Source organism: Ipomoea triloba, chromosome 4 (genome assembly GCF_003576645.1).
Source record: "Ipomoea triloba cultivar NCNSP0323 chromosome 4, ASM357664v1".
NCBI classification, from domain to species: domain Eukaryota; kingdom Viridiplantae; phylum Streptophyta; class Magnoliopsida; order Solanales; family Convolvulaceae; genus Ipomoea; species Ipomoea triloba.
This window is the reverse complement of record NC_044919.1, coordinates 10,070,795-10,096,608: the sequence shown is the minus strand read 5'-3', so window position 1 is coordinate 10,096,608 and position 25,814 is coordinate 10,070,795. Positions and strand designations below refer to the sequence as shown.

General features: G+C 31.0%; 3 protein-coding genes across 4 annotated transcripts; 2 read left to right on the top strand and 1 right to left on the bottom strand.

Moving 5' to 3' along the window:
* The first annotated feature begins 11,389 nt into the window (after positions 1-11,389).
* On the top strand, positions 11,390-12,361 carry LOC116015313 (monothiol glutaredoxin-S3-like). The gene has a single exon (XM_031255355.1). It carries the CDS (start codon positions 11,445-11,447, stop codon positions 11,751-11,753), a length of 309 nt encoding a protein of 102 aa, XP_031111215.1. The 5' UTR covers positions 11,390-11,444; the 3' UTR covers positions 11,754-12,361.
* Positions 12,362-14,654: 2,293 nt separating this feature from the next.
* Positions 14,655-19,164, bottom strand: LOC116015056. Of its 2 annotated transcripts, none has more exons than XM_031255053.1 (11): positions 18,950-19,164; positions 17,915-18,043; positions 17,675-17,829; positions 17,492-17,585; positions 17,319-17,389; positions 16,814-16,920; positions 16,402-16,523; positions 16,159-16,247; positions 15,941-16,000; positions 15,264-15,368; positions 14,655-15,158 (listed from the first exon to the last, which is right to left on the bottom strand). In XM_031255053.1, exons 1-11 carry the CDS (start codon positions 19,119-19,121, stop codon positions 15,042-15,044), a joined length of 1,221 nt encoding a protein of 406 aa, XP_031110913.1. In that variant the 5' UTR covers positions 19,122-19,164; the 3' UTR covers positions 14,655-15,041. The 2 variants fall into 2 exon arrangements, with proteins under 2 accessions (XP_031110913.1, XP_031110914.1); XM_031255054.1 differs by having other exon boundaries at positions 17,492-17,534.
* A 4,769-nt stretch (positions 19,165-23,933) lies between these two features.
* Positions 23,934-25,232, top strand: LOC116015769 (UPF0481 protein At3g47200-like). Its single transcript, XM_031255941.1, has 3 exons — positions 23,934-24,588; positions 24,673-25,008; positions 25,183-25,232. The coding sequence occupies exons 1-3, from the start codon at positions 23,934-23,936 to the stop codon at positions 25,230-25,232; spliced, it is 1,041 nt and encodes a 346-aa protein (XP_031111801.1).
* Positions 25,233-25,814: the final 582 nt, after the last annotated feature.

Below are 25,814 nucleotides of genomic sequence, written 5' to 3'. Positions count from 1 at the left end.
AGTGAAGGTGGCTAAACCTAAGGGTTCTAGAGAAGCTGTGTTGGAGACTCAAGAGTGTTAAGAAGATTTTTGTAGGGGGTATACCGCCAGACTCCACAGATGAGGAATTGGTGAACATTTTGAGAAATTTGGTATTGTGGAATATGCGGAGATTAGACGTCCGAGGGGGTTTGGGTTTGTCACCTTTGAATCTGAAGAAGGTGTGAAAAGTGCATTGAGAACCTCTTTTCAGTATATGAAGAAAAAGCGGGTGGAGGTCAAGGTTGCGGAGGTTAATGCAAAAGTTGGCCTCAATGGTATGAGGAATTCCCTTACTAACATGACTTTCCCAATTTTCCCTACTACTAACTAGGCTAATGGTAACCCGCAATTAGTAAACTATGTTCCTGTTCCTTATTATACGGCACCAACAATTAATTGGTATTCTTATGGTGTCAGTGAATTTTGTTATAATAGTTATTTTCCTGCTGGCTACAATGGTGGGAATTGGCCAGATTTAAATAATCCTAACCCATCACCTGTTGTTACCCGACCACCCCTTGCCAGTAGCCAACATGTTGTTATTCGACCACCTCCTACATGTTGTCATCCGACCGCCCCTGCAAAAGTAGAAGAACAAAATGGCAATGTGGCTGTGGAAATTGATGAAATACAAGGTGATGAAATTGATGGCGAAAGTCTTACTAATGGTGAAGTGCAAATCCACAATGAAATTGATGGTGTCGGTGCTGGTGCTGGTGCAGTGATTCCTTTTAAAGGAACAAATGTTTTAGTTGTTATAATATTGTGTTGGATTTGTGAACCAATGACCGTAAATCAATGCATGCATGATTCCTTTCAAGACAATTGTTTTAGTTGTTATAATATCATGTTATATATATTGTTTGGACTTTCTGATCTTTTTGTTCCTAATTTGTTCAATTCACCAGCGGTTGAATCAGTAGATTAGAAGAGTTGCTCTCAGGCATGCATGATTTGTTATATTGTAAAATAATCAAAATAAATTTTTAGGCAAAAACTTGTGTGAGACCGTCTCACCGTGAGACATGTCGGGTCGGGTCAAGATGCAAATGTAATACTTGTATGCACAAATGTCATACTTATATGCCCAAATGTAATACTAATTAGAAATAAAATTGTTGTTACTTATAAGGTTAAATGTAATACTTTTAAGGGAAAATACAATACTTTTACATTTCGATTTAAAAGTATTACATTTTTCCACAAAAGTATTATATTTTCCCTTATAAGTAAGGGGCATTTGCCAACATTACTTATTATGAAAAATATATTACTTTTTCTGTTAAAAGTAACAAAAATTGTATTCTTGATTAGTATTATATTTGAGCACATAAGTATGACATTTGTATATATAAGTACGACATTTATATGTTGCTTCGACCCAACCCGACTCGTCTACAGTCTCACACAAGTGTGACCCAAATTTTTATTATAATATTGTTTTATCATGACACCTAAACCCTAAACCCTAATTTAAATTTAAATTTAAAAAAAAAACTTAAGAAATATATGGTCTTGTTTTTTTTTTTTTTATCATGCTCTTTTGCTTGATTCTTTTGGCCGGAAATAATAGTGGAGAAATATATATATATAGCCTTGTTTGGTATTATTAAATATTGATGTGACATATTGTTAGTTATTAAATCATTTAAAAGAGACTTCTTTCAAATTGATTAATGACAATATATCGTATCCCAGTATTTAGCAAAAAATTTTGTACAACTTTTAATCTATCTAGAAAGGTCTTGGCCGACATACTTGAGAAGGGCAAATTATTGTGTGGACTATGGTCTATATAGTGTTATATAGATTATAATAAAAAATACTATATTAAAAGTATATTATTTGTGTACTGAATTTACATTATATAATTTACATTATACAAAAATAATGTACTTTTAATACTTAAATAATATATTTTTCTGAATATAATATACATTTTTAATATACTAAAAGTGTATTATTTGTGTAGTAAATGTATATTATTTGATAGTATAGTCTACACAGCTGCGTGGATGGAGAAGATATAAGGTAATTCAAACATAGAACAATACTAGATAGTAGAAGCAACTTTTAATCCAGCTAGACGTAATTTCACAAGTTAATTGGTTAGATGGTAGAAGCAAGATCAATTAATTAATAATTTCATATTAAATCTCAGTTTCCCAAGTTAGCAATGCAGTGAATCTTCAAGGCCTTTTGAGTTTAAGAGAAATTGTCCAGTTTGATAGCCGAATAATAATAGTTGACCCAATTAATGCATGTGCTACCATTTGGGCCTTTCTTCCCCATCAAAAGATTAGTGTGTTACAATTGCAATCATTTCTGTGTGGACCATACTATCAAATAATGTATAATCAATATAAAAATAATGTACATTCAATATAAAAATAATGTACATTGTATTCAGGGAATATACATTATTTGTGTACTGAATGTACATTATTTTTATAATATAAAAATAATGTACATTCAGTATAAAAATAATGTATATTTAGTATATTAAAAATATGCATTTTATTATGGTCCACACAGCTGTGTGGACCATGGTCTATGCAATAATATAGTATGGAACAGGGTTCATTTTTAATTGTGTATTCTTGTCTAATAATTACTCCGTATGTGTCTGCAATTAATATATTATGTGTCTTTATTCTTTAGTTAATAAATTATGTGCCTGTAAATAAATTGAAGGCATATAATATGTTAACTGCAGACACATAATTTAAATGTCATTTTGGACCAGAGTCCACAATTTTTGGTAGACGCGCTGATCTATGGACTATGGTATAATTTTTCGTGTTCTTAATAGTAACTTATATTGTGGATCATAGTTTATGTTACATAAACATAGAGGTACGATTGAGTGGAAAAGACTCATTAATCCTAAACCAAACGTCAAGAGATCTGTTGCTTTTATCAAAAGAATTAGTCACTGCGTCTAACGGTAGAAACCCTGAGTTTTACCTAAAAAATTTAATTTATGTTACATCATAGACCGATGTTTATATTATATTATTGACTTAAGTTCATTAAAATAACACAATATATTCATAAAAGTTCGAATACATCTAATATGAATGCATGTTCATTAAAATAATACTGCATAATAATAAAAGTGATATCGATCAACTGACCAATATATCATCACCGAAACATATTATTTTTGTATATATATTTAAAATCAATATATAAAAAACATATATATCTCATTGAAATCTTGTACATGACATATATATTGATATATTTTTCAATATTTTATTTAATTTCAATAATTATATTGTATAATGGACCTATAGTAATGACTTAATAAGCCTATAATAATGACTTGATGAACTTAAGTTGATTGACCTGTAAATCTATAATAAGTTAAAGGACCTGTAGCAATATCTTGATGGATTTTCTATAATAGTGAGCTGATGAATTTATAGTGGTGACTTAATGGACCTATATATATAGTAGTAATTTGAAGATCTTGCAATATTGACTAATTAATGACTTTGCAATAGAGCTGCAATAGTAACTTAATGAACTTATAGTACTGAATTAGGGTCTTATGTAGTAGTAGTGATTTGATGAACATTTCGTAGTAAATTAATGGGCATGCAATAATATCTTGATGGACTTGTAGTTAGTATCTTAATAACTTGTAGCAATAACTTAATGAACTTGTAGTAGTGATTTAATCGACATGTAAGTTTATTATTATTATTATTTAAATATTGATATGGTTATCATTTTAAGATATCAATTAGAGTTTTGTAATGACATGTTTTTTATACATTAATTTTATTTGAAAAAAAAAATGAACTCTTAGAAAACTGAGATATAGAAGTTAGAGATTATTTGGTATATTTTTATTATAATTTGAGTTCATACTCCAATATGAATTCAGGTTCATGATATATAATTATAACTATTGGTTCCTAATAAATTATGCATGTCGTTATGTTTCAATCATAAACACTTTACATGCAATTTCTATGATTATTAGTTGTATAAATCATCACTTGATTTTAATAATTGTTTGTATAAATTGATTTAGTAAAAGTAGTTATTATTCAAATTTGTAAGGTGAAATATTAGATGTAATCAAAAGTACATGATAGATCTTCAAATTCAGTCTGATTGATCAAGTTGCAATACTCTCTTCAAAACTTTATCTACTAATAATTAGTTTAAAATATTGAGAAAGCAATATGTAAGAATATATGTATCAGCTACGACATTTATCGTTTTTAGACACTCCCAAAAAGACAGAAGGCATTATGCCTTCCTAAATTTTGTGTTGATACTATTGAAGTCCCTTGATCTAGATTTATGCAATGCAACTTCATTTTTATTCTTTTCTCAAATGTATGTGTATATACATAACCCTTTGAGATCCAATAGAGCTAGTTATGGGCAACAAATATATACAAGACAAATACTATTCTAGTTACATAGAAGAGTCGAATATATATATAAATTTAAGGCATGCACTAAGCAGTTGGTATATCGTGAACCATGATTTACATTGCTTAGTCCAAAACTATGCAATTTCGTAGTTTTTAGAATTTGTGCCTTTAATGGCACTGTTATTTTATGCTCAATCTAAAATAGCTTTGGTATTGCATATATATATATATATATATAATTTTTTAACTGTATGTACATGTACAATCTGTTAACTGTAGATATATAATTTTTTAACTATAGGTTCATAAAATCAATACATTAAACTCATAATAAAAAAAATTGCTAATTTTCAACTAAATATAGCTTAAATCTATATCATAATCATGATTATAGGTCAAATGTTGATTCAAAACTAGTATACATTTAATGAAAATTGAATACAACCACATAATTGTATTTTTAAAACAAGGAATAAGACTACTAAGTCAATACAACAAGTTTAGACATTACCTACACGCAATAATATAAATTCATAAACTCAATACATTAACTTCAAAAGGTATATATTAATGTACTCAATTAATTTATAAACGTCAAGCTTTAAGTTTATTTACTTAGAGTTCACATAAAATGAACTTATAACATGGTTAGAATCAGGGGCCCCTTCCCCCACCCCATCCCCTTATATATAGTAGCCCCTTTGTGTGTGTATATATATAGTAAATGGTTGCATATAAGTAATATAGATACAAATTATCAAAAGATGAGTTAGGGTTACTTGGCAAGGTAGTTACTTAATGTAGTAGAGGTCAAGAGGTTAAATTATTTTCTTCACACAAATGTTTTATGTGATGGGTTGCCCTAACTTGAGGAAATTTCTAGATAGCATATTACTTACATATTTAAATTTATGTACTTGCTGTTAACAAATTATGTGCATATTAACAAAGATAAGTGTTGATGAATTTAAACAAAGCAACGTTATTTTAGATTAGTATCCACAACAAAAAATGGACCTGGTGCACAATATATTTGTGGGTGCTAGAATAGAGGTGTATATATGAATCAGAATGGAGCAAGAAAAGTAAACAAAGAATATATAGTTTGAGACTCATACAATTAACATGGACACACTTTTTATATTACGTGACCATATATCAACACGACCAAGATATCAATATTCCAATTCAATTGCTAACCATCGAGAAGCCGCAAAGGTACGTGGATGGTATATATAGAGAATAATAATAATAATATGCAGCTGTTGAGCTGTTTTGAATTTCTCCACACAAGTGTTCTTCCCAAATTTTATATATATATATATATATAAGAATTCACACCCATTCTTATATGGTTTAGAAGATGAATTGTTGTTTCACTATAAGAACAACCATATAAGAATGGGTGTGAATTCTTTTATATATATATATATATATATATATATATATATATATATATATATATATATATATATATATATATATATTGTTTTAGTGGAATTGTGCTTTTAAATGTGAAGATACTTAGAAACAAAAATAAATTACACTTATGATGATCATTAAGAATACAAGATGTAAGTTTAATTTGACACTAATTAATACCCGTTTGGCAAGATGTTGGACTTGAGACTCCTACCAGCTGGTCTGAAACTAATTATCATGTGTTTATTGCTACATCAGACGTTCTAGCTAGTAGCGAATGTGCAATTTTATTTTCTTATATTTACGTAGTAGCTAGCGCCATGGCTCTTCAAACCTTCACCTAACAATATTTATCTATTACGGAGTAATTAATTGTAGCACATACATTATAATGTACATTCATGATATCCCAAAAAACAAATGCATGTATGCATATAGTCCAAAATGAGAAGAGATATATATGAGGTGCCAAGCTAAGAAAACAAAAAGACTTTGGTAAAGTGTGTTTAGAGAATAGGAGTGGGCAAGCAATGGGATGATATGTGTGGTGGAATTACATACAAATTTGTGTCCTCAATATTCTTTCTCTGGCTGCCCTTTGCACTTTGGGGCAGTGAATTAGATGCCAATCCTTTTTATTATATTCCAAGACAAAATAAAGTTTCCCAATTGGATAATTCCAACTTCTTTCTCTCCAACTCAGCAGATGCCTTTTTGGAAAGGTGCGTCCCATATAGAATGTTTCATCCATAAATCATAATCATATTTGCTCTCATCCAACCCTTAGCTATATCTTATATCATAATTCCTTTAGAATTTCAAATTTTTATCGAATCAAGCAATGCTCAATACATTTTATTTTATTTACAAGATTTAAATTCAAATTTGACTTTACTTGATCAAGAGAATTCAAATCCTTTTCACTTGAACCACGTGCCATTGGTAGATCACTTGTAGTAGTTATCTTTAAAAAAGAACCCATTATATTTGAATATAATTGCACTTTAATGTATATTTTGTCAAAATAAACCAAAAGAATTTAGTATTGAGCCATATGAAATTTAAAAAAAAAAAAAAAAAAAAAAAAAAAAAACCTCTCCAAGTACAGAGTCTGGGTTATGTCTCAGTCCTAGTGTTAATGTTAGATTTACACAAATTTATATATATATATANATATATATATATTGTTTTAGTGGAATTGTGCTTTTAAATGTGAAGATACTTAGAAACAAAAATAAATTACACTTATGATGATCATTAAGAATACAAGATGTAAGTTTAATTTGACACTAATTAATACCCGTTTGGCAAGATGTTGGACTTGAGACTCCTACCAGCTGGTCTGAAACTAATTATCATGTGTTTATTGCTACATCAGACGTTCTAGCTAGTAGCGAATGTGCAATTTTATTTTCTTATATTTACGTAGTAGCTAGCGCCATGGCTCTTCAAACCTTCACCTAACAATATTTATCTATTACGGAGTAATTAATTGTAGCACATACATTATAATGTACATTCATGATATCCCAAAAAACAAATGCATGTATGCATATAGTCCAAAATGAGAAGAGATATATATGAGGTGCCAAGCTAAGAAAACAAAAAGACTTTGGTAAAGTGTGTTTAGAGAATAGGAGTGGGCAAGCAATGGGATGATATGTGTGGTGGAATTACATACAAATTTGTGTCCTCAATATTCTTTCTCTGGCTGCCCTTTGCACTTTGGGGCAGTGAATTAGATGCCAATCCTTTTTATTATATTCCAAGACAAAATAAAGTTTCCCAATTGGATAATTCCAACTTCTTTCTCTCCAACTCAGCAGATGCCTTTTTGGAAAGGTGCGTCCCATATAGAATGTTTCATCCATAAATCATAATCATATTTGCTCTCATCCAACCCTTAGCTATATCTTATATCATAATTCCTTTAGAATTTCAAATTTTTATCGAATCAAGCAATGCTCAATACATTTTATTTTATTTACAAGATTTAAATTCAAATTTGACTTTACTTGATCAAGAGAATTCAAATCCTTTTCACTTGAACCACGTGCCATTGGTAGATCACTTGTAGTAGTTATCTTTAAAAAAGAACCCATTATATTTGAATATAATTGCACTTTAATGTATATTTTGTCAAAATAAACCAAAAGAATTTAGTATTGAGCCATATGAAATTTAAAAAAAAAAAAAAAAAAAAAAAAAAAAAACCTCTCCAAGTACAGAGTCTGGGTTATGTCTCAGTCCTAGTGTTAATGTTAGATTTACACAAATTTATATATATATATATATATATATATATATATATATATATATATATATATATATATATATATATATTAGTTAATTCTATTTTTAATCTTAAATTTATAGGTGGAAGTCCACTTTTAGTCTCTCTTTTTTCAAAACATTCGCTTTTGATCCTAGTATTATTGTGGCATGACCATTTTTTATCCTCTATCAACAAAACAGTTTAATTTTCATCAAATACAAGGGCATTTCGGTCTTCAATTATGAATTTTTATAAGAAAGGTCGAAATATCATTGTATTTAACAACATTTCAATGATTTTGCTTACGAAGGACAAAAAATGGTCATGCCACAATAATAATATTAGGACCAAATTAAATGAGGATGTTCTGATTAAAAAACTAAAAATGAACTGTCATGTCACCTATTAATCTATGACCAAATTAAAAATGGGAGTAACTCATAATTTTTCACATATTGATGCAGTCTCATTTGATTAATTTTGACAGAATCCATTAATTAAGTAGTGAATGAATATTGAAAATTGATCTAACAATGTTCTTCTCAAAAATAAATCACTAAATACAAGAAAATACTGAAATACCTACGATGCTTGTGAATTTTATTAATTTACTTACAAAAATTCACAGGTAAAGTATATACGTTTGAATTTCATCAATTTACCTACAAAGTTTTCAATTAATAAATTTAATTTTTCTTATATGGTCAGAGTCATCTAATACAATAGCTCTAAACAACAAATTCATTTATCATAATTTGAAAAAAAACAAAAAACAAAAAACAAAAAACCTAACTTACGTATACAGCTTATTACATGAGTTATATAGACTCTGTTTGGCAGAGCTTATTTAGGAGCTTATAGCTTATTTTAAGCTACTAATAAGCTATAAGCTCTGTTTGGTAATGTTCTCAAAATAAGCTAGTAGCTTAAAATAAGAGCTTATTTTGAAACGCTACTTTAGGTAGCTTTTCAAAATAAGCTACTAGCTTTTTAACTTTTTTCCATCTTTATCCTTATTATTTTAAATAAATGACATCATGTATTCCCCCAATTAAAATCCTTTTGTTATTTTCTCTTCAATATGTTTGGTTATAATTTCAATTTGACATTTGTGTTTGAACATTAATTTTTTTATGAACTAATCTTATGAATTATAAACATTTTGTTTTACTTTATATATTTTCAAATATATGTTCTTACTTTATATTTTATTAAAATATATTGAGTTCATTATTTTATATTTTAATATTAAACAAACCTATTTAAATTTAAATTATTTAAATTGTGTGAAGATGCCCTTTTTAGTCTTTTTACATTTATCAGCTTATCAAAATCTAATTTCACCAAACAGTTTTAAGCATAACAGCTAGCTTAACAAATCTTCAGATTCCAGCTTCGAGCTTATAGCTTTTCAATTTTCAGCCACTTTTCAGCTTTCAGCTACCTTTTCAGCTAGGTTTGCCAAACATAGCCATAATTGGTTAAAAATTAAAAATTAAATTAAAAAAATTCTCCTAAAAAATAATAATTAATTGTCAGGTCAGTTAACAAATTAAAAATTCTTATCTACAAACATTGTAAATTTGTAATGTACGTATATCTTTTTTAGTACTACTCATTGTTTATACATATTTTCTCAACCTACTGAAGTACAAAGATTCAACAACTCTACTAAGTTTAAACCTGTGACATCCCGTTTAAAAAAATCACAGTTATACCAGTCGATCACAAAGTGTTTTATAATCTAAGTACATATTCAATTCCTTTATCTACAATAATATCATGGGAAATCTTGGTTAAATCAGCAGCCACTCTCAATGGTAAAAACTTTAATGATAATGGTCAAAACACAGTTCCAAAGTTGAAAGTGGAAAGCTCATCCCACTTGGAAAGCAAACCTCAATAATAACATATATAACCCATCACAAACCGCCCAAGTTTTACTTTTCATCCACAATTCAAGCATAATTACTAGCTAAACTAAAATCTTTTAAAATATACTAAAATGAAAATGTCAATATTCTTTTTTGAGATTGAGAAAGAATTATTCCAAAATGTTGGATAAACGCAAAGTTTTAGGTAGGAGAGGTTTATAGGTCAAGTTTTCTTCTTAATAGGAGTTACTCCGTAAATTTTATGGTGTGATATTGATCAATTCAAATTATTAGTTTTATAATATTCGTGGGAATACTTTATACCATATGAAAAATTATATAATTTGGTAATATATAGTTTGATTCAAAATTCATTTAAATTAATGTTATTTTTGGATATATTGGGATGTGATATAAGGGGAAAAAATGACAACTTTGAACATCAAATAGTAGGCAAATAATTAATGTAATTCCTCAATTATATTATAGGTGTAACCATATTTAGTCCTTAACTTTTTCTTTTTTTTTTTTTAAAACAGTCCTTAACTTATTAAGTTTGTGGTAAAATTAGTCCATGAGGTGAAAAAACCCAAAGGAGTATGTAGCTCAAGTGGCAAAGAAGTTTCTTTGTGTGGAAGAACTTTGGGATAACCTGAGTTTGATTTTTTCTTGTCATAAGTGGCAATTCCAATTAGGGGTGATTTTTTCGCCGATGAGAGATAAAGCTTTTAGGTGGGTTTTTCTCCTGCAAATTAATTTTTTTTGTAAGACCTATTAATTGGTAATAAAAATTTAAAAGTTAAGTGCACCTGTCACACCTAGCTACACGCACCAGCTAGACACATAAATATTGTTGTACTTTTAAAAAATTGTTAAATTTTTTTCTTTTTTTTTCCCTCTTCTCTCTTTCATCTCTCTTAATTGTCACCATAAACATCATTAAAAAAAAAAAAAAAAAAACTCTCATTGTGAGGTTGTTCTAAATTAAATAGCTCGTATATTTGATTGACTAAAAGTACTATTTTTTAAATAAAAAAAGAGTACAAGATATATAGAGTTATGGCTGAAGATATATAGAGTATCATATATGCAAAAAAGGAGTCAATTCTCCATTATATTTCCGTATGCAGAGAATCGTTATCGCATGCATGCTAGCTAGTAGCTACCTACAACACAGCTTTTTCTTTTCTCTCTCTCCATTTTTCTAGTTGCATATCTTTGTGGCAATCTGCATCACACCAATCACTATCATCACATCAACTAATGAGTAATGATACATCTTACGTATGTACCCCAAAAAAACACACGTCTTATTACGTACGTAAAACCACAACCAACCAAAATATCGTACGCCCCAAATCACCCTATAAATACGGGTTCTTGCCGGCCACCATTCCCACCAAACCTTAGCAAACACATACAGACAGGTACCCAGATTTGAGTGAGCCCAAAAAAATGGAGAGGGTGAGGAGAATGGTGACGGAGAAGCCGGCGGTGATTTTTAGCAAGAGCTATTGTTGCATGAGCCACTCCATCAAGGCGCTTTTTAGTGACCTTGGGGTTTACCCGGCGGTGCACGAGCTCGACCAGATGCCCCGGGGCCGGGACGTCGAGCAAGCGCTGGCGGCGCTCGGTTGCAACCCCACTGTTCCGGCGGTGTTCATCGGCGGCCAGTTGGTGGGGGGAGAGAGTGAGGTCATGACCCTTCATCTCCAGAGATCTTTGAAGCCAATGCTTAAGAAAGCAGGAGCATTATGGGTTTAATTATATTAATACTTGGAAATATTGCATTTTTGGTACTATTACTTATACGCGTGGTACTGACTTAATAGTCATTGAGTTATATTCGTGACCACTTTAAACCCTTAAGTTATGGCGAGTTTAGTCTCTAAAGGACACTTTATTAAGTAACATATTGGTGGAAGATATAGTTTTCGATGGACTAAAATAGCTATTTCACGCATAACTTAAGCCATAAGGGTTAAAATGGTCATACATATATATAACTTATGGGCCAAATTTGTACCATGAGTATAACTAAAGGATCAAAAATACAATTTTTCTTTAATACTTTAATAAATGTCAAAACATAAGTGGCTAGGGAAAGTTCGAGATTATATTTTATATATCTAGAAAAAGTGGTTTAAAATTTAGAGTTCGTCGTCAGAAATCGGGTCTATGAATAATGCATATATATATGATATATAGTTATTGCTCCAATTTTCCTAACTCTATAGATATGGAGCAATGATGAGTAATGATGAATAATGTGTTGTACCACTGCTGCGGCTTCTTTTTTGTATTGCAAGCTGTTGAGGGTATTTCCCCCCTTTATTTTGTATGTGCTATTAATAAATTTTGCTTTATTACTATTTCTTTTTTTTATTAGTACAATATCACAATTACACATTTTCATTGATTATATATATATGTCGCATCATGTGAGAACGTGCAAACAAAAAAATACATTACTTAAAATTATAAATTGCATTCTATAATATGTAAAAGTACACTCAAAAAATGTGTAACAGCTAAAAGTGCACCATAAGAAATTATAAAATACACTCGTTTTTTATGAGTTATACGTTTACATATCATCATAAGATATATATGTTCTTAAATGCACTTTTATATATTATAGAGTGTAATTTTGTAGTTTTGTATGGTGGAGGTTGACACTTAGTGCATGCATGCTATGATCTGATTTGTGTCCTCTATATATATGTACACAGTACACACAAGGCGGGTAGGGTGCCTCACTCTAACTAACTAATAGACTAATAAATTTTGTTATACATTATTATGAAGTCTTTTAATCTCCATGTTTTGATCCTTTTTTATTTCTATTGGTAAACAAATAAGTTTTGTTTTTATTTATGATGTACTCCTCTTTTTTTTTGGCACAAATGAATAGAATAATAAACAAAATATGTCAACTCTAGTAACCATGCATATTTCATGCTTATATTATTAAATTATATTCTTTTTTGTGTAAACCACGAGATACTATGGGTCTGTCTTGGATAAAGATCGTTCCCGTGAAGAAGTTTATCATTTGCCAGTTGAGCTACCCTTTGGGTTATATTATTACAGCATATGATTCTTTATACAATATTAAAATATAGAAATAAAATTAAATAACCAAGATATATACATGCATCGGACATATACATGTGTGCTCGCACACAATACACATGCATACATATATAGAGAATTTCTTTAATAGTCTGTTTGAAAATCTTAAAAATAACTTTCGCAAATTATTTTATGAATTATTTTGTTTTTGGATATTTAAGGAAAATATTTATCCTGATCAATATAACAAATGCTCAAATTTTAAGAAAATGTCTTCCTAAATTTTTAGTCGGGAGACATTTTACAGATTTTTTATTTTTCAGGATTTATCCACAACCACACCCACCACCACTACCAATTATTCGGGGTATTATTACTGTTATTAATATTAATTAATTAATTAACAAATAACATGTTCATTTTCAAGAAAATGAATGGAATAGGAAAAATGCAATTTCTCAACTTTCAAACAAATTAAAAAAAAAAAAAAAGATAATTTTCTTATTTTCATCCAAACATTAGAAAACTAAATTATTCCTAGAAAATTAGTCATTTTCTAGAAATCCATTTTTAGAAAATATTTTTAAAATTTTCAAACAGAACTTAAATTACATTGAGTCACGTTGTGCCAAAGACCTTGTGGTCAAGCGGCATCCGGTGTACACTCCCATGTGGAAGGAAGTGGGTTCGAGCCTCAGTGGAGTCATCTGTTGACTCTTTGTTCTTTAGTAGGTCGAGAACTCAAAAAAAACATTGAGTCACGTTGTATTCAAAATTTAGAAACAGAGCACAGCCACTAGAGGAGGAAATTATGCATTCATTTGTCTGACGATAGTAATGAATAGAATAAAGATTTTATATAAAAAAAAAATGAAATATATTATGGAGTGAAATTGTGCATAGAGACGGAAGGATGAGTGCAGATATTTGGAATTTCTTTTGGATGGGTGCAGTGTGCAGATATGATTGTTACAGAAAATAAGAATATATGATTTGTATACATCATCGTTTTGGGAGCCATATATATATGGATGAAAATGGTAGAATATATTCAATTCCTTTTTCGTTGTTTGACAACTCTAAATTTTTTTTTTAATAAATAAAAAATTAAAAAGGAAAAATGCCCCTCCATTTTTTGCTTACGACATTTTTCAAAAAAAAAAAAAAAAAAAAAAAAAAAGAGAGAGAGAGAGACTAAAATTGTAATTGTTCCAAACACTAACCTCAATTCAACTGAAATTATAATAGTGACATAAAGTGGCTCTTCCAAATGAGAGGACATGAGTTTGAACCTCAATGGAGACGGTATTGACTCATTGTACTTCAATAGGTTGGAAAAGTATGGCTCAATGGAGACAGTATTGACTCATTGTACATCAATAGGTTGGAAAAATAAGTATAAACAAATACTATATTATAACATAGTCAATCTTCAAGGATTGAAACAAAAAGGAAAAAAGATCAAGCATTATCTTCTGTAACAAATATAATCGAAAACCTGAATATTCAGTACCAAAATTTGAAATTTGACAATTCCACCAATTCTATAACCCAGTCCAAAAATGCAGGAAAAAAAAAAAGTCAAAAACCTTATTCTTAGAGTTATGCATACATTTTTTTTGAAAATGAGTTATGCATACATTTTATGAAGGAAAAATGCACGCAATGGACATTATATTATTCTCAGACTTGGAGTTTGAGAAGAAAAACATGGTTTGAATTGAGTAAGCCCACTGAAACTCCTACTAATAACCTTAGAACACCAAACTTTCAGAAAGATTGATACAGAGCCTCAAATGAAAAAACTAATAATAAGTGTTCTTAAGTCAGGTAGAAGCCTATAAAGGTTTGTATCGTTGCATCTTTTGCAAAGAGAGGTCAACTTCGGCATGCTTTCTAGTAGTTGCTCATTCTCCAGTATACCAAGTATAGAAAATATGAGACATCAAATGACCGCAAAATGTTCCCCTCCCTTGGTCAAGACAACACGCCTTCTCGGGTCAGATCATCCATATTTACTTTCACATTTGCACCTATGCTTGATAGTCCATTGATCATGGCAGGAACACCATTTTGTAGAGTGCTAGCCAATTCCTAATGAACACAACGGTGTGATAAAGCATTTCCATAAACCACATCCATTAAGTCTCCTAAAGAGATATCAATGTTACTGCCACATCACAGATTAGGTAGGTTTACCTTTCTGCTCTCCTCTTTTTGACGCTTTACAACTTCCAAAGGCCACTCAGTTGCTAGCTTTTGAAGTTCAGCCACAATACTTGGCCTCTTCGAGTCAGGTAAACTCTGCCAGGTGCTTACAGTAATGTAAAAATATACAAGATAACAGTAAAAAAGTTCAACCAATATTCACATTTAGGGTGTGTTTGGAAAGCAGGAAAATGACTTCTGGAAAATGAGTCATTTTCCGGAAAATAGTTTCATTTCCGGTGTTTGGTTGCATTCTCGAAAACTGTTTTTGTGTGTTTGGTTCATTTTCTGGAAAATGAATTAAATTGTATAATTTTACATTTTAATTATTATTTAAAAAAAAAAAAAAAAAAAAAAAAAAAAACGGAAGTCATTTTCCGAAAAAATGGCCTCATCTTGGTCAATGGAAATTGTTTTCCGTTGACTGTATTTTCCAGGAACTGCCAAACACCAAAAGCCCAGAAATCCGAGCTACCAAACACACCCTTAACCACAAGGAAATTTGTTGCTGAAGTATTTAAGAGACTCTAGCTCTGTTGAAACTTATAAGCCTAAAAGAGACGGAGGTAGATTGAGAGAAAGAGTCGTTGCTTTTTTATTTTATTACATTCCATGGAAGAACAAGATGTAACAACTTTCCTATAAATCACTCAGGAATTATTACCTACCTCATAAAATACTTGAATGATTGCAGCAGCTTCTTCAGGTTTGTTACCAATCAACAAACCCTGTGAAATACATAATAAATGTGTAGCTTATATCATGAATATACCTATGCAGTATGCATTTATATATCCCTATGAATCTGCTTAATCAAAAACGGGGAAGCAGGAATAGAGGACATATACAACTAGATTAGGGATAAAAGTGGATGGCAAACCGTTACCTTAGCACATGAAAATGCACTGGAAATTGTGTGATGTTTCATGGATTCTGATCTTATCTTCTCAATTTTCCAAAGAGAATCAACATCTCCTACAGAGGATAGTAAAATATTAGTGGAACATATCAACATTCAACAACCCCCTTTAATGAAAGAGGGTTAAAAATGGATAAATTTCCCCTACATATTAAGTTATACACTAGTAGAGTAGTAGACTACTATAGGCATTGAGGAGGTTGCAGGTACCCATTTTTGCAGCAAAGTCCATCCACAAGTCAAATGAAGCCTGACGCAACTTTACTCCTCCCTTGGTAAATCTTTTTCCATATTTACACATTAACTCCCACTTATTATTTTGGTAGCAAATCCTGCAAATAGCCATATCCAATGAGGATAACTATGAGTCTCATGCATTTCTCTGTACCTAAATACATTTGCTTTAATATTATATGAAACAGTATTAATCCAAATGGATTATTCATTTTGGGTGTCTTGCGTCTTCATCAATATTGTTCCACACGTAAGAAGTGTGGATTTAGCAAAACTTTATGCCTAAAAAATTGTAAGACTTATGCAACTATAAAGAAGGAAGAGCTTTGAGTACCAAAAGAATAGTAGAGATACAAGGATGTTGGAATTTGGCATTATTGTTGCATACCTCAAAACTAAATCTGCAGTTCCTGGCTGTAGAGGTAAATCATTACTCTGCACGAGTCTCATAATATCTACCATGAGACTAACATCATTATGCTCTTTAGCATACATCTGCAGTCATATAAAACCCAGACTTGGCAAATAAAGAACCACAAGAAATTTCTGCATGAAAGTTTTGTGGTGCAACCACAATCAATAAATAAACAGACACACACACACACACACATGTATGCATATGCATACATGTATCCTTTTTTTTTGGTAAATTCACCGGGTCTTTCTCCGTCCGTTTAATGGTCCGGGCCCACCCGCATTCGCTCCGAGAGGCACAGAAGCTGGCCCAGGGGGAATCGTCACTTGTGGGAATCGAACCCGGGTTCGCCCAAAATTCTTCCCCACAAAGAGAGCTCACTTGCCACTTGAGCTACCCCATTGGGTACTTATACATGTATCCTTTTGTTTATGAAAGCATAACATCAAACTTCATAGAAGCAAAAATCCTTACATACCAATAAATGGTGAGCAGATCCAATATTAGGACTTAATCCATACACATTGTGCTTAAATAATGCCTTTTTACCTGCACATGATAAAGCAGACATAATGATTCTAGAAAAAAGTGTTCAAACAAAGTTCTCAAGTTCATAGCTAAAAGTAGAACTGAACATATCAGTGTTCATACCAAACTCAATGGCACCTATGCGTATGCATGCCTTTGTAACTTCCTGACAGATTGCACAATTGAAATTTTCATGGATACGTAGATTAGACAGTCTCTACATATGCATAAAATACAGCCAAATGGGTCAATTAAAATCAAAGATAGGAGCACTTATCAATTTACAGGTAAGGAAGAATAACTAACAAATATTCGAAGTCTCTGTAAAATGTTAAAGAGAAGCTTAATATCATCATGGTTTGAACATTTTTCAATTAGTGACCATAAAAAAGCATTTGGGGGAGCCGATTTTTTATCCACAATAGATTTCAGAATCTTTTCATATATTTCCTTCGCAGTTTCTGCATTTAGAACAGCAATGTAAGTTAGCTTGGCCAACTATTCTTCCAGAAACAGAGCTCAAACTATTCATAAAACAACTATCACCTGTAGAGCCACTTTCAACTACAGTTGCTTCAGAAGAATATGACACCCTCTGCATCATATGGCATATAGAAGATGACAACACTTCTCTTTGAAGTTTTGATTCCATCTCCATGGGATTTCCAGAAATCCCTGATATTCCATAATATCAATATTAGTAAATCTATGTGCTAGATATTTCTTTTTAGATGCTAGGGAGAATATAATGACTAAACAATTTGAGTAAAAATAAATTACCACAAAGCTAATGTGAAATGTAGACCACACACACAAAAAAAGATCCAAAATTTATCTATTTATATGTAGCTTAACTAGTTAACTCTCCAGGTTTAAACAACACACTAATTTTCTCTTTCAGTCAAGTGAATTTCTACATCTTTAATTTTTCTTTTCCTAAACTGCAATATCCAGAAGAACCTGAACATTTTAGATGATGAGAGCTTGCCACAGGGGTTTGCGCGTCAGCCTAAGCCTAATTCCACAGCAACGAGATATGAGGACTTGGTTTCAATTTTACTTTATTTTTGTTTCTTTTAATGTTCATGTTCTGTTGCAACTAGCCATACTTTTTTGGACATTTCCATAGCATGTTTTCAAGTAAAATTCCCATTACTATTAGTCATTTCTTCGCCGTGAAGTTCGTTTCTTCGCAGCGTTGTTTTTAAATACTCTTTGTAAGCAAATAAAAGGCAGCACAGAAATTTCTTCCAAATCCTTTTCCCTTACACTTGTACTTTTGTAATTCAAAACTGAAGTTATATCATTAGATTTCAAATTTTATCGGCATTTTCTGCAAAAACTATAGTTCCAAGCAATTTTCAATTTTCACAAGCCATTTGCAAATACAAGCTCCCAAGTTTCACTTATACTGACGTCAATTAACCATTGAGATTTAAGAAACATCTGTAATTTGTCTTCCAATTGCATTCTACTTAGGCATTTGAAGTTTCACAACCAAAAACAAAAATGATTTCTTTCATTACAGATTCACACGCTAACGCATATATACAGATGGAGAGAGAGATGCGGAGCGTAAACCTGAGTAGGAGGAGGAAAGAAGGTTTGTGGGATAGCAGCGCCATAGAGAAGAGCTATAAGAAGCATCAATGGCGTGGATAGTGGGTGAGTGAAGTCGTTCGGAGTTGAGCAGAATTGACGATGGATTCCTCAAAACCCTAGCTAGCCGGCCAACCTTCCAAAACCCCTGCATTTTCTCAAACAATGCGGTAAAAGCAGAAGAGCCAAAATTTGCTTATTCCAGGTTCTAAGTAGCCAAATATTAATTTTAAAATCGACCAAATTTGATTTTTTTATTTTTTACATATCACATCCATTATTCATATTGCAAAAGAGAAAATTGTAATTTTCCATAATATCTCAATTATCAATGTCACCCCTGAATTATTAGTGGTGTAAATATTGCCCCTCAATTTTAAAAAATGGTACATATATTGCCTCTTCCGTACCTACCGGGGGCAATATTTACACCACGGGAGGGGCAATTAATGTACCGTTTTTTAAAATTGAGGGGCAACATTTACACCACTAATAATTCAGGGGTGACACTGATAATTGGCATATTATGGAAGGACATAAATTACAATTTTCCATATTGCTAATTTGCTATAATCAAGTCCGCATTCACGAAACATAGAACTCTGTTTTTTTTATACTACAATCTAACTTATATCTTAATTGAAATGGGGGCTCAAACCTTAAACCTTTCATTTGGAATGGTATCAATGATGTCATCAGTCATACCAAAAAATATTTGACTATAAAACTCTTTAATATGACACACTTGCCAACTATTAGAAGCTACTATGTCTTATTCTCATTTTTTGGGAAAAATAATTAAATAGGTCCATAAACTTTATATGAGAAATCAATTGGACTCATGAACTTTTAAAAGTTACAATTAAGTCCAGTAACATGTTATTTTCATGCATCTAAGCTCAAAACTTATTAATGACCTGTAATAGCCAATCACTAGGGTTCCGGCTAATTCCGATGACACTCCAATAACTAAATCTAGCAACCATGCCAGCAACTTATGTCGACTGCCTTTAAAGAAAGTGACCAGCATGTAAAAATTTGCAAATGAATGAGGAATGGAATATGAAATTGCACAACAAGAGCACGAAACGCAATTAGAATCCCTTCCCTCCAACAAAAAAAAATTGTGATGTCCGCATACATTCAAAAAACAATAAGGGGGAACAATCCGTCATTTATGAGGATCAAAGTAAATTTTTCCAAAATCAAATCGAAAAAGACAATGGAGAAGCACGACAAGAACTCAATTCGCGTAGAGACCTTGAACACATAGAATTGACAAGCCAAGAAACCATACCTTGGAACATCATTTTCTTGAACACAATTGCAACAATGGCTAAGCAAGTCAAATCATCATCAATAACAAAGGACTTTCAAGTTGTCGTTATCACTCGAGTTTTAGAAGGGATTGACAATGAAAATAAGATGATTCCAACCACAACAACCATGACTGTCATTATATATAGTCGAATCTTCTACCATCCTGTACTACATAACCACCACACCAAACATCTCACTCCAAAAGGTTCGGAGGGATACTACAAGATCAAAAAGAATTTTTATCAATTCTTAGATGCTTTTTCCTTGAAAAATACAAAGGAAAGAAAAAAAAAGTGCATTATAAAGTGATGAATCATTTCAATAGTTAAACGGGAAAAAAAAATCACAAGTGACACCTTTATATGAAATGCAGAGTAAAAATAAAAGGGGATAAGGGTCAAATATGTTTTTCAACTATAAATCAAAGTATAATCAAACCCCTAAACCAAGACAAATTCTAATGAGACACATTGACTCCTCATTTTGATGCAATTGGGTTGACTAACATGTTACCCTGCAATCAGTATAAAAAAATTATAGTTAAAAAAACATATTTTTAATAAAATTTAATTTAATTAAAAAAAAATCTTCGTCCGCAGCTTCCCTGTTTAATCAAACGGAAAAAGTGATATTGACTTTTTTGTTCAATTGGACGAAGAAATTGACCTGGCTTCTTTGTCTAGTTGGACGGAGAAGCCATCATGGCTCTCTCATTCAGTTGGACATAGAAGTCGGCCTTAGATGGAGAAAATTGCCGGCTTGACAAAGAAGTCAATACTTTGTTATTTTTGTTTTATAAAAAAAAAATCAATTTTACCCACAATTATTTTGAGTTTACTTGCAAATTGAGCTAATTATATAAATTTTATAAAGCATTATCTAAAGTGCATAAAAGTAAAGAGTTACGGTGTTTAATTAGATTTTTTAATTGAAGTGTTTAATTACATTTTAATCTATAATAGAGGGGTATATTTGACTATTATCTAAAAACATAATAAGTTTCAATTCAAGTTATAACATTGGTTTATATCCGTTTTTTCTGTTAATTTTTGTTGTTAGTTTATATAATTTATGTTAATATTATAAATGAACAGCAACATAATGCATTTGCAATTGAATTGAGATAGGATTTTTGGATATCAATATGTGAAAGTTGTTGAATTGAGATGGTTGAAATCAATTACTATGTATATCCATATATGAATTTAAATCTATAAGGGATATATCTCTAATCAGGAGAAGACTACATTTAAAAAAAAAATTTATTCATTTTCAAAGACAAAAAAGTTGTAATACAATGTTGAGTACCCTTAAAATTATAGTGGAATATATTCATTACAATGGATTTGAATTTCTTGTGTTAATTTAAAATACATACACAACAAAAATTTTACTCGAATATCTATGAAACTTCGACAACTTGAAAAAGATGCATTATATCTATTTCAAAATGATTTACTAATTGGGTTTAAATATTGAGCACAAGTGTAGAAAAAAAACTAGTATCCCAAATAAAAGAGAAAATCACAAAAAGAAAAAGAAAAAAGAAAAAAGAAGTGGGTATAGACATATAGTATTGAGAAAAATATAAATAAATAAAAGAGACAAAGACTCAAAAACAAAGAAGTGGATATAGTAGTGGGAAAATGTAGGAATGATCACGGTTCGGTTTGAACCGAACCGTGCACTATTGAAATTGGATCGTATGGACGGTTATGGTTTCGGTTTCGATTTGGAAGCGGAACATAAGGTTCCGATTCCAATTCCATAATATTTGGAATCGAAACTGCCGATTATCGTTCTAAATCGTAAATTTTTATTTTTTTTTTTAAATAATCTTTTTATAACACCAAGTAAACATTAAACAGTGTCTTCAAATGTTGCGTATCATTGGTTGGCTTTACTCCTTGTCTTGTTTGGGAGGTTCTTTGATCTCACCACCCTCATCATACATGTCTGAAGTCCACAATTTTAATTATTAATTATTATTTGGTTAAAGTTTAGTTATTATTTAATTAAATTTTAAATAATATTTTAAAAATTTAACTATAAAAATTTTTTTAATATAGTTTAACTTTGAAGTTTAAATATTTATTATTTAATATAACTATTTTAAAAACATTTTAGAATGGAAAAATTTCAAGAAAAATATTAATTGTCAAATTATACAATTTTAAAAGAAAAAAATTTGTGCATTTTTTTTTTAAATCCGGTGAACCAAAACCGCCGGTTCCAGAACCGTACCTGGAACCGTGATAGAAGGTTCGATTCCGATTTTGAAACCGAGAACTGCCTGGTCTGAACTGAAATTGAACCTGAACCGAATCGTGGTCATGACTATTCTCCATTCCCAAAATAATTAGGACTTACTATTCCTAAGGACTCCAAATAGTCTAAGATTCTTAGGGGTTGTTTACTAACTTGGAAAAATAGAAAATTTTTCAAAAAAATGGAGAAATGAAGAAGTGGAGAAAGAAAAAATGGAGAGATTGTTTACTAAATTCATTTTTTCAAATCCATTTTCAACTCCATTTCTCCAAATCTTATACAAATTTGGAGAGTAGGGAATCAGACTTCTCCATTCAAATGGAGAAAAGACGCGTGAACAGTGCTCACCTTACACGGAGGTCCCATGTTCGAATCCTACTGGACGCATATTTCTTCATTGAATTTCTCCCTTGTGCACAGCTAAGCCAATTTTTGGTAATTCAATTCTGATTTCTATTTCTCTTGCGCCTAACTCCCTTTTCTTTTTTATTAATATTAATATTATTATTATTATTATTATTATATTTTTGGTAATTCAGTTCTGATTTCTATTTCTCTTGCGCCTAACTCCCTTTTCTTTTATTATTATTATTATTATTATTATTATTATTATTATTATTACTACTACTACTGTTTTCATTTTCTCTTGCACCTAATTCCGTTTTCTTTATTATTATTATTATTATTATTGGTAATAATAATAATAATAATAATAATTTATTATTATTATTATCGATGTTGTTGTTGTTGTTATTATTATTATTATTATTATTATTGTTTTCATTTTCTCTTGCGCCTAATTCCGTTTTCTTTATTATTATTATTATTATTATTGGTAATAATAATAATAATAATAGTAATAATTTATTATTATTATTATTGTTTTCATTTTCTCTTACGCCTAATTCCGTTTTCTTTATTATTATTATTATTATTATTATTATCATTATTGGTAATAATAATAATAATAATAATAATAATAATAATAATTTATTATTATTATCGATGTTGTTGTTATTATTATTATTATTATTATTATTATCTTTGTTGTATAAATATACAAATGTTATATGGGATGATTGTATTTAATGAAGTTTTTTGTATTTTGTTTTGTAATCAAACTATATACTAAAACTAAAGAAATGAAAAAATTGGAGAAATGGAGAAGGAAAATTGGAAAACTGGAGGAATGGAGATGGAAAAATGGAAAACTGGAGAAATGGAAAATTGGAAATAGAAAAACAGAAAAATGAAGTAAACGACCCCTTATTCTTTATAGAATTAGCCTAAAATATGTATAAATAGTACCCCATAAAAGAGGATACAACATATTTCTTCTCTCATATTTATTTTCTCTATATTTTAATTGGTATAAATCATGTCTCTTGGGGCATCTGATCATAGAGCTATTCAGCCTGACAATGATGACATTGAAAGCAGGATTGAAGCAGAAACGTTAGCCCGGATGCACAAACAGCTGGAAGATAGGAGAAGTTTTCTTCAGAGGACAACAAGCCGCAGGAGTTCAGTATGTATATACAGAGTGCCTCCCAGCCTCACAGAAGTCAGCGCTAACACCATAGCGCCTGAGATCGTGTCTATTGGGCCTTACCATCGTGATCGAGACACGGTCTTGAAATTTGAGAACTACAAATGGAGCTTTCTTGACTATGTCCTATCCTTCACCAGGAGGAACGGAAATGATCTGGACAAGATCATACGATCCATGTCAGACTTGGAAAGAAGCGCAGATGCTACTCTAATTTCAAGCGCAGACTTTGTTGAGATGATGATACTGGATAGCTGCTTTATTCTTGGGTATATGTATTTATACACGAGCCAAGAAGACGAACCCACTTTCTCTATTCCAATTGTCACCAGAGACCTACTAAAGCTTGAGAATCAAACCCCATTTTTCATTCTTGAAATGATGTATGATCTTATGAAGACTATCAATGGTGATTCACTAGAATTACTTGCCTTGAAATTCTTCAATCTGAAATTGCCAAGGAGAGATGAAGAAATTCTCAAATGTTTATCAGTAACTGCAAAACCCTAACATCTCCTTGATTTGGTTCACTCAAGCTATCTGCCATCTACTGTAAACCAACAACCAGCAACATACACACCACCATATTCAGATCAGTCAATCCAATGCGTGACGCTGCTACAAAGATCTGGAATCAAGATCAGGCGAGTAAAAGCAAACAGCTTCCGGGAAATAAATTTCAAGAAAGCCACACTTCAGATCCCGTCCATTGCCATCAATGACTACACCACCACCCTCTTCATCAACTGCATCGCACTGGAACGGTGCACCCCCCATATTCGAACACACTTCTCAGCTTATATTGCCTTCATGAGTTGCCTGATCAATTCCACCAGAGATGTCACTCTTCTTGGCCAAGATGGAATTATCACCAGTTTTTCACAGGATGACCAAGACATCCTTTGTCTGTTTCACAAATTGGGAGAAAATTGCACTATCAATATTAGAAATTGCTATCTGTCAACCCAATTCAGAGATGTAAATTCATACTTTAACAGCAACTTGGCAACACTAAAGCGCACCTATTTCAGTACACCATGGTCTTTCATTTTATTTTTGTTTGTTTTTCTTCTATTAGTTCTGGTAGGTATACAAACTGTAATAGTCATTTTGAAACACATAGCGTAGCATATATTTCAGTACATGCACCTTGGTCCCTTGGTCTTAGGTATATAAACTGAGCTACATAGCCTAGCATATATAATTGGATTTTTCTACTGCTTCAATCATTTTGAACTACATAGCTTAGCATATATAATTGGATTTTTCTACTGCTTCAATCATTTTGAACTACATAGCTTAGCATATATAATTGGATTTTTCTACTGCTTCAATCATTTTGAACTACATAGCTTAGCATATATAATTGGTTTTCCTACTGCTTCAATGCTGCCAACAGCATATATAATTGGTTTTCCTACTGCTTCAATGCTGCCAACCAAGGCAAGTATTTTCTTATACAACTTTAAGAATATGCACTTTGTGCCCTTAAAATTTTTGGTCAGAGAATTGCACTTGTAATTTTACAAGTGAGTAGAACTTTCTTCTTTCTTTTTTTAGTTTAGTGACAGTGTATTATATGACAATGTAAATCCATAGCAAACAGGCAAAGAGCATAAATGTAGGAGTAGTTTTAATTTTATGGCATTGGTGGTGTAAATGTTGTCTCTCAAATGCCTCAATTTTAAAGATGTGACATATATTGCTCCT